Source organism: Schistocerca americana, chromosome 4 (assembly GCF_021461395.2).
Source record: "Schistocerca americana isolate TAMUIC-IGC-003095 chromosome 4, iqSchAmer2.1, whole genome shotgun sequence".
Classification (NCBI taxonomy): domain Eukaryota; kingdom Metazoa; phylum Arthropoda; class Insecta; order Orthoptera; family Acrididae; genus Schistocerca; species Schistocerca americana.
The window spans coordinates 239,339,461-239,352,502 of NC_060122.1; the positions used below are offsets into that span (position 1 = coordinate 239,339,461).

General features: G+C 43.9%; 1 protein-coding gene across 1 annotated transcript in view; it reads right to left on the reverse strand.

The window, feature by feature from the left end:
• The window catches only part of LOC124613210 (probable metabolite transport protein CsbC), a 210,275-nt gene that overhangs the window by 15,456 nt on the left and 181,777 nt on the right, over window positions 1-13,042 (reverse strand). The window contains exon 10 of the mRNA XM_047141885.1: window positions 9,559-9,718. Coding sequence (XP_046997841.1) covers window positions 9,559-9,718 — 160 coding nt within the window. The remainder of the gene's footprint in view (window positions 1-9,558; window positions 9,719-13,042) is intronic.

Sequence of the window (13,042 nt, forward strand, 5' to 3'; positions counted from 1 at the left end):
ATTACATTTTTGTAATGTGTTTCCCTCTTTTATGGGTCTATGGAATGAATAATTAATCTAATCTAATCTCAGAACGTAAGTTTGAACGTTGACCAACGAGATGGAAGAACACTGCCTTCGTCACATGACGCCATCCGGGGCCCACGAGAAATATGAGATTTCCAACGAACTTATGACGTCAATCTAGTCGTCTTTTCACCATACTTCACGAATGCTCGGCACCGTGAAGGGCCCACGGGAAATTATAATGTCCATGAAAAGCTGCCCACTAAAGATATTAACTTCATCGTGTGCTATCAAGAGCTTGCGTGCATTTAAATGCGCAGTTAAGCATTATTAGACTGGTCTGAAGTAGTTACTAACACCCCGCCGAATACGGCTGCTGGCACTCTTAAGACCTGCAGGGTCACGTGCTGTGACGTACGCGCCGCGGTCTGTCTTTCTCTTAGCCCTCGACGCCCTCCCTCTTCAGATACACAGTCGTGAGAGACCATATTGGCTTTCAGTTGAAGCTCAAATGTATGTATGCCATTTCTAAACACCAGAAAATTGAGGATCCCTCGAAAACTCGTCGTTGATTTATGTAATAAAATGACTGGAAACATCATATATGTGGTTAAAGAATTATTGTAACTTGCGTCTTATGAAAGTATGTCGTTTCAAGGCAACGGCACATGCAGCATCCATAAATGCGAAGTACGGACGGACCTCGTCTGTGTTCGGTGTAGCGTCATGAGAAAAGGCGGAGTATTGTAAGGTGGCTGGAGATATGTTGCTGGTGCGCGTCTCATTGGATCCAAATACTTTTTACTAACTGTACTGTCTGCCGTCGGGTTCCCCTAAATGGCAGGCAGCACCGCATAACAGCCACGCTATGAGGGAACAAATCAACAGCCAAACAGGCGAAGGCATCAGGTAAACACGCCGAAGATTCCAGTCGATTAATAGGAACCTTTGCTTGCAGAGGTCGCCGCGACATATCCGGCCACGGATTCCTACGCCGTGTTTCTATTGGCTCCAGCTCTCTATATAGGCCCGGCCGGTCGAAGGCAGACCAGTCAGCCTTCCGTCGCCTTACCGGAACTAAACCCTCCCCCTACTATTCTCTTCTCCATGATGATCACCCCTTCCCTGATACCCTTAGTAAGGCCAATCACTTTGTCTCCTATCTCTCCAATGTCCTTTCCATCCCTGATGATCGCCAGTTCGATTACTCCCTCCACCCGGATGTCCGCGATTGAACTGACACCTCTGTCCCTCCCCTCGCTCCTGGTTTCCAGTACTTGGACAACATTGCACACACGGAACTCAATGCCCCTATCACTACACAGGATCTGATTGCTACACTCCGCACAAAACGCAACACCACTCCTGGTCACGATCGTGTCACCTACCGTCACCTTCGTGAAGCTCCTGTCTCTTTCCTCTCCACCCTGGCCAGGCTCTACAATGTAGCCCTGTCCACCGGTTACTACCCCGACCTGTGGAAAATCTCCCATATCCTGATGTTCCTTAAACCTGATAAACCGTTGTTTTACCTCCCAACACCTTCTCCAATCCCATCTTGACCGGTTCACCGCTTGGTGCAACCAGTGGTTGCTTAATGTCAATCCCTCCAAAACCCAGGCGATCATTGCAGGCAAAACCACCCCTTCCTTCCGCCTCCTCGATTTCTATCTAACCATCTATGGCCATCCTATCACCCTCACCCCCACCCTTAAGTACCTTGGCGTCACCCTCGACCGTTGCCTCTCCTGGACCCCCCATCTCTGGACCATCCAAGCCAAGGCACACTCCAGACTCTGTCTCCTCAAGCTCCTATCCGGCCGTACATGGGGTCTGGACCCCTCCACCATACACCACACCTATAAATCCCTCATCCGCCTGGATCTCCGCCCCCCTACCTTTTCCACATCCCTTCAGATCCTTGAACACCATGCGTCCGCCTCGCCTATCGCATCCATCTCCCCTCCCCCACGTGGATCCTGTATGACCTCATTCAGTTCCCCCAACTCCTCCTTTTCCTTGAAAGGATACGGATCCTGTACACCTCCCGTAAACTCGATCCTCGTCACCTGCTTGTCTCACCCATCCTCTGTCACCTGCGCCCACTGCCGCGCGTGTATTCCCACGTCCCACCCTGTCTCCATCTCTCCACCCTCTTTACCCTCTCCCAAGGTGGCTTCCGCCAGCTCCTCCTCCCTAATGATGTCCTCCTCCCCTCCATCTACCCCTCCTATCAACTTTGATCCTCCCCTCCCACTTCCTGTGTCTTTTCCTTTGGACACCCTCCCTCCCTTCTCTCTCCTTTTCCCCCCATCCCCCCTTCCTCGACCCCTTTTCCCCTGGGCTTCCCCTCCCCCTTCCTCCCTACCCTCTATCACCCCTGCCCGTGGCATCTCTGCTCTCCCTCTCCCACCCCCCACCCTCCTCCTCTCTTGGCAGGTCCCCGGACTCGTACACGCTCAGTGAACATTCGCGCGCCGGAGATCATCGCCATCAGTGTCTTGTGTGAGTGCCTTCGTTTTGTGTTTAGTGTTCTTTCACCGTCACGCCACCACTGTTCACCTGTGCCGTCGCAGTCGTCCGTGTTTTGTGCGCCGTGTCAACTGGTGTTAATGTTTTTTCTCGTCCAGCGTGAACGGCTCCATGTTTATTGTTTTTCGTGTCTACAGTTTTTGCCCACCGTTTTTATTGTATTATCTGTGCCACCTATATGTCATACTTATTGTACCACTCGCGGCTGAAGAGCAGCGTAATATGCTGCTGACAGCCCGCCTTTGTATAAGGTGATTAAAATAACAATAAAGAAAAAAAGGCAGACCAGTCTTCGTCCACTGTTAATGGCAACCGCTATGGTAGAGTCTCCGAGAAGATATCACCGAAGCCGCCGTACTGCACCGCCGATCGAAGTACCAGCCGACCGAGAGGAACCGCATCTCCAGCTAGATAGACTGACGTCTACATCTATTGTGCAGCCAGCTATTGTATTGTAGAAGAAGTTACTTTCAATAAACTGTTGGAGAATGCAACACAAATCTTCACGTTTTCTAGTAGGTTCTGACAGTTTCTTAGTAGTTTAATAGAAGTATATTCTATAATATTCGATTTTCTATAAACACAAGTGGGCTCTTCCTGAGGAGTTTGTTCGACTGGCCTTGTCTACAAGACAGCTTGCGCTACTTGAAATTAGATATTTTGCACTTTCTTGTCTCAATTCTTGTATATAACATGTTGTAAAACTTCCTGACAGATTAAAACTGTGTGCCGGACCAAGACTCAAAGTCGGGACCTTTGCCTTCTGAGGGCAAGTGCTCTTCCATCTGAGCTACTCAAACACTACTGACGACCCGTCCTCACAGCTTTACTTCCGGCCTTACCTCGACTCCTACCTTCCAGACTTCTGCAGACCTTGCAGAACTAGCACTCCTGGAAGAAAGGATATTGTGGAGACATGGCTTAACCACAGCCTGGGGGATGTTTCCAGAATGAAATTTTCACTCTGCAGTTTTAATCTGCCAGAAAGTTTCATATCAGCGCCCACTCCGCTGCAGAGTGAAAATTTCATTCTAGAAACATCCGCCAGGCTGCGGCTAAGACATGTCTCCACAATACCCTTTCTTCCAAGAGTCTTAGTTCTACAAGGTCTGCAGGAGAGCTTCTGTCAAGTTTGAAAGTTAGGAGGCGAGGTACTGGTGGAAGTAAAGCTGTGAGGACAGGTCGTGAGTCGTGCTTGGGTAGCTCAGCAGATGGTTGCCGGCACGGTAGCTCAGCGTCTTCGCTCAGAGGGTTAGCTGCCCTGAGTTAATGGATCAACGACGAATTGAAACGGGTGTCTTGCGACGTCCGCCCCGATCTGATGAAACGAACGAACACGAACAGAAAAAAAAGGCCGGCACGGTAGCTCAGCGTGTTCGGTCAGAGGGTTTAGCTAACCTCTGTAATAAAAAACTGAGTGAAGGATCAACGAATAACCTGAACAAGTGTCATCGGACGCCCGTCACGAACAAAGTCAACGAACAATAGAACAAAATGAGATTTAAAAAAATATATGGTAGAGCACTTGCAAGCGAAAGGTAAGGGTCCCGAGTTTGAGTCTCGGTCCGGCACACAGTTTTAATCTGCCAGGAAGTTGCATAAAACCGTACACTTCGCTACAGAGTGAAAATTTCATTCTGGAAACAAGTAAGGATTCTGCTACTAAATAGAAAAGTGGTAAATTAAGTATGACTTTAGAGTTTTACTGAAAAGTGAGAATGACGAAATAATTTTTATCTTACGTAGGGAACTAATGTAAATTTGTATCGCACTATTTGTAATGAAACTGTTTAAGTCGATGTCCTTATTGATTGGTAATGGTACATTTCTTTTTGCCTTATAACATACTCCTGCATATTGACGTTTTTATTTTTGTATACTACAAACTGAACAACGTGACTAGCACACGGACAAGGGAGGAAATGTTCGTTTTGATGCAGCTAACGTCAGAATTTTACAGCTGTGCACTTCGTACAGCCGACAACTGCGGGCTGCGATCGAGTACAGAATTTGAGACACGTGTACCTTATGCACAGGCCGCGTCGTTTCTGAGCGTTCAGCAAGACGCTGGAATCTGCACGCTCATCGTTGACGTTCGAATGAACGGAACGGTCCGTGTGCCGACAGCTTTACGTGCAGCGCGCTACAGATTGCGAGACAGGAATGAGAGCCAGATCGGGATCGAATCCACGGAGTGGATTACCGTTCATGGCTGGTACATCAGCCAGCCTGAGTGTGCTCTTTTCGTGGTTTCTAACGCCCCTATTGGCAAATGCTGGATTGGTTCCCTACTTCCATTTTAGAAAACAGGCCGTGCAAACAATTAAAAATACGTTTACACACAAAACCAAGTTTACAGAATCACAGGCAGCCGGCCGACACGATTTCTTCCTTTGGTAAATGACGACTGCGCTTACAGGAAGGGTATGCTGCTGCACACTTAAACAAAAATAAATTTGTCAAATCCTGAATACAGTGGTTCCAAATGGTTCAAATGGCCCTGAGCACTATGGGACTTAACTGCTGAGGTCATCAGTCCCCTAGGACTTAGAACTACTTAAACCTAACTAACCTAAGGACATCACACACATCCATGCCCGAGGCAGGATTCGAACCTGCGACCGTAGCGGTCGCGCGGTTCCAGACTGTAGCGCCTAGAACCGCTCGGCCACACGAGCAGGCGAATACAGTGGAGTCTGTACTAAATGGAATAAACGCTAAAGAAGAAAAGAAGAAGAGTTAATACATATTGGCAAATAATGTTTCTTTCATTATCTATAATAAACATGTCTGGAAAAACAAACGTTTTCTACTGTGGGCAGGCCGGGAGTCGAGCCCAGGACCTCTACCGACTGAGACGCCACACGACAAGTCCTCACGTCTTTACTTCCTCATCCCCTAAATCCTACGATTTTTAATTTAGGAATGACCCTGTACTTTTCTACTTATTTTAATCAGTAGTCGTCTAATGGCCCTTTAGAAATTTTAAAAACCTTTGTTCGTGGAGTATTTTTCTCTAAATCTAACTTGTATTTTACTACTAATTGCTGTTTATTGACAAAAGTTTTTGGCCTACTTGCAACACCATGGTAAGATATTATAATTTTTTTTTCTTTTTTCTTCTGATTAATTATGCTTTGCATAAAGTGTATTTTCTTTAATATGTGCTCTTTGATATGTTGTACTATGTTTTCTCTTTCCTGACTAATTGCTTTGGTTGTATTTAGAAATGGATGATTTTGGTTAAACAATTTTGTATTGATTTGTTAATATGGATAAATGCATTGTTTGCTTAAAAATGTTTACTTGCTGTCCGCCCCCGGCAGCTGAGTGGTCAGCACGACAGAATGTCAGTCCTAAGGGCTCAGTTAGAGATTTTCTCTGCTCAGGGACTGGGTGTGTTGTTGTCCTAATCATCATCATTTCATCCCCATCGACCCGCAAGTCCTCGAAGTGGCGTCAAATCGAAAGTCTTGCACCCGGCAAACGGTCTACCCGACGGGAGGCCCTAGTCACACGACATTTACATTTTACTTGCTACTATGTAACTGCTGATCCACACTTAGGGCTCTTGTTTCATGTTATGATAAAAGATGGAGTGGTTCCCCTCTAAAACTGAAGTTATTTAGCACGCGAAAATTGCGGTTGGTGCGAGTAAAAAGGTGGACATGAGAGTCAGTCGGAGACTAGCTATAGTACAGTTGGCAGTTAGTGATTGGAAAGTGCATTGTGCAGGTTGCGAGTGAGGCTTTTAGTGCTTTGATTTATTACGCCAAAGCCCCGGGTGGATGAATGGATTTAATACAATGCTCTGTGGCCTGAAATTATTAAAAAGTCTGATGATCGTCGCCATGAAGAAAATAACAGAGCATATCAATTACAACTGCAAGTCCATCTGCCATCATATACTCGCCACCAATATTGCGCAATCACTGTAACAGAGAGAAGGAATCACAGATTTATAAAGTGATGGATCAGCACATTTAGTATGTGCAAATACAAGGTAACTCATACCAAAAGTTATGTACCTACCTTGATCTTTTGCGTATGGAAATGGAAATGAGCGTTTGGCACCATTGGCCGGGAGGCCCCTTGCGGGGCAGGTCCGGCTACCTTGGTGCAGGTCTTATTACATTCGAGGCCACATTGGGAGACCTGCGCAACGGATGGGAATGAAATGATGATGAAGACAACACAACACCCAGTCCCTTAGCGGAGAAAATCTCCCACCCAGCCGGGAATCGAAACCGGGCCCGTAGGACGACAATCCGTGACGCTGACCACTCAGCTATCGGGGCAGATATGTTTTACCTATCATAACACAGATCAGGATCCTCTCCTTTTGAACTATAATTTCCGACTGTCCAGATTGTGAGAAATGATTATCAAAACAAGAAAGACAATTGTCTGATTAAATTTGTTCAAATTTGAGTGAAATAGTTTATCTAAAATTATTGTGGAATTTGGTGAAGTCGAGGAAGGAAGGAAGTGTAGCTTTTGTGAAAGCCTCCCAATAATTGAACTTCTTCATTTTAAAGTTTTGTGATCCCTTCAAATTACTTGCTTAACTTCTGTTTTAAAAAGTATACAACTGAGATGATAACAAATAGACACAAACCATTTTGAGGTCAGTTTAAAGCAAATGTTCTTAATAATTGATTTGAGAAGCAATACCTAGTGAACATATTGACTGTAGAATCTGTTAAAAAAGCACACAGGGTGAGTCAGTCTACAAAGAACTGTTTTCCTAAGTTGGCATTCTTCAGATTGTTCAGGAAAGTGTGTTTAGTTTGCTTTACTATAGTAGTCAAGATTAGGGACGCCCCCCCTCCCCCATTGAAAGTTGCTCAAAATGCACAAAGTTACTTGATTATAGAAAGTTCCAACTGCTCTTGAAATTTATGTTACGTTTTGTGCACATTATGTGTTAAAAGGCGTAATATCAGTTTATGAGCACCCACTTACTGTTTTATTCTCACTGAAGGTAAAGTTACTATGAATGCCATTATGCATGAAAACAATTACTTATTTGATTTTAAAGAATAGTGTGAATCGTAGTGCAGCTGAATTTTATTCAAATTTGTATTGTGTAGAAAATATCTGATGAAATAAGACTAGGCCCATGCCCAGTCTCCAGTTTAGCAGTGACTTGCATTTGTAGTGTTGATGAAGTTATTCAGTTTTGACAAAGTATTTAATGTTGATGAGTGTAACAGTGTCTCTTGTGTTCGTGAGAATGTGAATGTCTTTCTGCTACTGCTTTTACCCACTACAACTTTTTTTTTTGTGACTGGGTTCATTGCACTTTCGTAGGAAAGAAGTATAGGCTGAGTTTTTCCACTAAAACTGGCTATCTTTTCTTTAAAAGAAATAGTTCACATTTCTATGCCTAATTAGGCTGCCGACCGTATTCTATTTCATTGGAGTAAGTTTGAGTAGTTAAAACAGTTTCTAAATTAGATGTATTCTTTTCTGTGTGTTTTCGTAAATTTGATTTGATGTCCGATAGGCAAAAACCCTTTAGGCATTCCGTGGTCAAATCTAAAAAAACCTTACAGAGGGTAACATTATACTGCATCTAAGTACCGTAATTGGCTATAAATACAGTATCAGTATACTATACGGTGCAGTGTAAGTGTTATATACGAGGTGCATTCAAGTTCTAAGGCCTCCGATTTTTTTTCTCCGGACTGGAAAGAGATAGAAACATGCAAATTGTTTTAAAATGAGGCCGCGTTCATTGACAATACGTCCCAGAGATGGCAGCATCGTATGGCAGAAGGAATTTTACCGCCAGCGGCGAGAATGAGAACTGTTTTAAATACTTAAAATGGCGACGTTTTCCTTACTTGAACAGCGTGCAATCATTCGTTTTCTGAATTTGCGTGGTGTGAAACCAATTGAAATTCATCGACAGTTGAAGGAGACATGTGGTGATGGAGTTATGGATGTGTCGAAAGTGCGTTCGTGGGTGCGACAGTTTAATGAAGGCAGAACATCGTGTGACAACAAACCGAAACAACCTCGGGCTCGCACAAGCCAGTCTGACGACATGATCGAGAAAGTGGAGAGAATTGTTTTGGGGGATTGCCGAATGACTGTTGAACAGATCACCTCCAGAGTTGGCATTTCTGTGGGTTCTGTGCACACAATCCTGCATGACGACCTGAAAATGCGAAAAGTGTCATCCAGGTGGGTGCCACGAATGCTGACAGACGACCACATGGCTGCCCGTGTGGCATGTTGCCAAGGAATGTTGACGCGCAATGACAGCATGAATGGGACTTTCTTTTCGTCGGTTGTGACAATGGAAGAGACGTGGATGCCATTGTTCAATCCAGAAACAAAGCGCCAGTCAGCTCAATGGAAGCACACAGATTCACTGCCACCAAAAAAATTTCGGGTAACCACCAGTACTGAAAAAATGATGGTGTCCACGTTCTGGGACAGCGAGGGCGTAGTCCTTACCCATTGCGTTCCAAAGGGCACTACGGTAACAGGTGCATCCTACGAAAATGTTTTGAAGAACAAATTCCTTCTTGCACTGCAACAAAAACGTCCGGGAAGGGTTGCACGTGTGCTGTTTCACCAAGACAACACACCCGCACATCGAGCTAACGTTACGCAACAGTTTCTTCGTGATAACAGCTTTGAAGTGATTCCTCATGCTCCCTACTCACCTGACCTGGCTCCTAGTGACTTTTGGCTTTTTCCAACAATGAAAGACACTCTCCGTGGCCGCACGTTCACCAGCCGTGCTGCTATTGCCTCAGCGATTTTCCAGTGGTCAAAGCAGACTCCTAAAGAAGCCTTCGCCGCTGCCATGGAATCATGGCGTCAGCGTTGTGAAAAATGTGTACGTCTGCAGGGCGATTACGTCGAGAAGTAACGCCAGTTTCATCGATTTCGGGTGAGTAGTTAATTAGAAAAAAAATCGGAGGCCTTAGAACTTGAATGCAGCTCGTACTGTCGTCTGAGTTCTCGAATGCATTACGTTTTTCTCCGACTAAGGCAACTCACCTGAGCGTGGTGGGGAAGATGGCGACGACGACGCCGACCATGCAGGCGCCGTACACGTTGACGGTGGCCAGGTAGAGCGTCAGCAGTGCCAGCGTCGCCGCCGAACCGACCGACCACAGCACTAGCACGCTGAACGCCGCGCTCACCAGAGCGCTGATTACTGCAACACGTCCCGCCGTTCTGCTCACAAACACTCCACGTAATCCCATTGTTTTAAATTAACACATCAGCTATTTCTCACTTTATTTACTTGCTAGGATTGAAGTTTCGGTATCACTTATCGATACCACTCCACGACACATCAGCTATTTCTCACTTTATTTACTTGCTGACACTGAAATTTTGGTATCACTTATCGATACCTCCCCAAGACATATCAATGGGCTATCTTAGCACTAAATCTCAGGAGAAATTCCCGTGCAAGAAGAATGAATATTCGATTGTTATCAAAAGTTAAGATAATATTAGATTAAGAACAGCTAGTCTTCGGGAGGGGAAAGGTATGAGAGATGTAATGATACTGTTGCTACTAATTGGGGAAAGATACATAGTAAAAGGTAAGGAAGTTTGTACAGCGTAGTAAAGCGTACAGCAGTTAATCGTAAATGATGATTATTGCTAATCCCGTTACCAGGTTGGATTTCATGTGGAAGGAGATGTGCCTAGCAGCTGTATTTATTTCAAGTAGTAAAGGATACAACAATAAACATTATTTGGGACTGATGTCTGTGCCCTCTACAACTTGAAATAAATTTGCGAGCTTAATCCTAAGGCATTGTTTCGTACGTTGTGCATACCACTCCCTCAATCTATGCGGATTATACACTGTAGCATCGGTTCCATTATGTGTAGTTTTTTTGGGATCTTGACAAGTTTTTATTTATGTGTTTAACCCAGCTCCTACACACACAAGGACGACTCGTGAGAAAGACGTTTGAGTTACAGTGAAGAGACTTTCAGGTACACTACGAGGTTGTTGAGCCTGATTTTCAGGGCTTTTAAAAGATTGACGATGTCACTGAGGAATTGTCTGATACTTCAGAAACCATAAAAACCAGAGGAGCTGCTCAAACTCTGTTGTCTGCTTTGTGTTATTTCTCGTTTTTGTGTTGTTTGTATATTTACGTACTGTTGGGACCAGCTTCGGAATGTACATTACGAAGATAATGTCTAAATCTCTTTCTGGAAGGCAAGAGAAACTATGTTTTTGATGAAGCACATCGATTTGCCAAGTACGAGATGAGCATTCCTGTGGGAAAAGTAGTAGAACTATCAGGAAGAGGAAAATGATGTCTGGAGAGAAGGCTGCAAAAATTGTTCAAATGGCTCTGAGGACTATGGGACTTAACATCTGAGGTCATCAGTCATCTAGAACTTAGAACTACTTAAACCTAACTAACCTAAGGACATCACACACATCCATGCCCGAGGCAGGATTCGAACCTGCGACCGTAGCGGTCGCATGGTTCCAGACTGAAGCGCCTAGAAGGCTGCAGATGAGACGCTGATTTTGCTACAGGAACTAAAAAAGTCAGTGTTAGAGTGCATCGACAGGTTTCTGTGAGAAAGCGATACACGTTGCGTAATCGTTAAACGTATATCGCATCGTTTTGCTGCTTTAGAGCCCAACAAATTGATTAAAATCTCAGAATGGAACTTCCCGCTACTCTCTAAAGGTTAGTTGACAGTTATGATGAGACAGCGACAGAGAAGGTTTCTGAAAGCTGCCGAAATTCAAAGAGAAGAATCTTTTGGTTGGATATCTTTAAGATTCTTGCAGTTCATGCATGAATATGAATTTTCCGGGTGGTTTCTGCAAGCTGCCAAAATTCCAAGGGAAGGATCTCTCGGCTGGACATCTTTAAGATTCTTATAGTTCGTGCATGAATATGAATTTACCGCATCTGTTCACAAACTTACTTTGGCGTTGAGATTTTTCCAAACGTTGTGTGTTTCGATAGCGTCATGTGAGAGCAGCTTTCCAAAACTCAAATTGATAAAGAGTTACCTTAGGTTCACTAGGAGTCAAGCACGGCTCTCTAGTTTGGCGATTTTGTGGCTCGAAAAAAAGTGTGGCTAAAGGCATCGATTTTGATGACTCAATTTAAAATATGTAACAGAAAAAGTTGGGAGAAGAGGATTCCAAACTACTTAACGTCACCTTTCACTGTTATTTTTACTGCTTCATTAACAATCAATTAAACTATATTAGCTATAAAAATGCGTTTCTCTTGCGTGTTTTCAATCGTAAACACTTTTTGCAAGATTATTAACATTATACTTCGCTTACTTACCCACTTGTACCAAAAACAGCTTCCCCCACCCCCCACAAAAAATAATATTTGATGATTTTGTAGAGTTGGGGCGCTGGCTGGTAAGAGGGGTAGGGGGATGTCAAGTTAAACCTCCGCACTAGGTGCCGGACTACCTAGCTACGCCACTAGACGGTGATTAGACAAGGCTGTTGGGTAATACCTACACTGTTTAATATCTATTTAGATGATTTAGTTAGAGACTGTTTCCAAAAAAAATGTGCTATGACAAAAGGAGGAATAACAATAAAGTGCATAAAATTTCCTGATGATTTGGTGTTACTGAGTTAAAATGAAAAGACAATTAATAATGTGTTAAAAGAACTGAGCAACATCTGTGAGGAACATGGAATGAAGAAAAATTTGAAGAGTATTAGGACAACGATCTTTGTAAGGAAATCAAGGAAGGTAAAGGTGAAAGTTTGTGATGTGTTAGTGGGACGAGTTGACAACTTCAGGTACCTCGGATGCAAAATTACCAGTAACGTAACAAGTAATCAAGAAATAAGAACAAGTATAGCTACGTAAAAGAATTGTTTCACAAGAGGAGGAGTATTTTCTATAAACCGTTAAATAAACAGTTGTCCTTGTTGTGGTCTTCAGTCCAGAGACTGGTTTGATGCAGCTCTCCATGCTACTCTATCCTGTGAAAGCTTCTTCATCTCCCAGTAACTACTGAAACCTACATCCTTCTGAATCTGCTTAGTGTATTCATCTCTTGGTCTCCCTCTACGATTTTTATCCTCCACGCTGCCCTCCAGTACTAAATTGGTGATTCCTTGATGCCTCAGAACATGTCCTACCAACCGATCCCTTCTTCTAGTCAAGTTGTGCCACAAATTTCTCTTCTCCCCAATTCTATTTGATACCTCCTCATTAGTTATGTGATCTACCCATCTAATCGTCAGCATTCTTCTGTAGCACCACATTTCGAAAGCTTCTATTCTCTCCTTGTCTAAACTATTTATCGTCCATGTTTCACTTCCAGTGTATCATATGCAATTACGAAAAGGATGGCAGAGAACCAGGAGGCCTGGAAAATGTTGAATTTGCGGAGATGGACCTGTCTATTGACAGAACACATCATCATTATAGCCAATCTGATACTATTTATGTTGTCTACGCATGGAAAAACTTTCAAAAACGCCGAGTGTTTGTAACAGTATTAATAC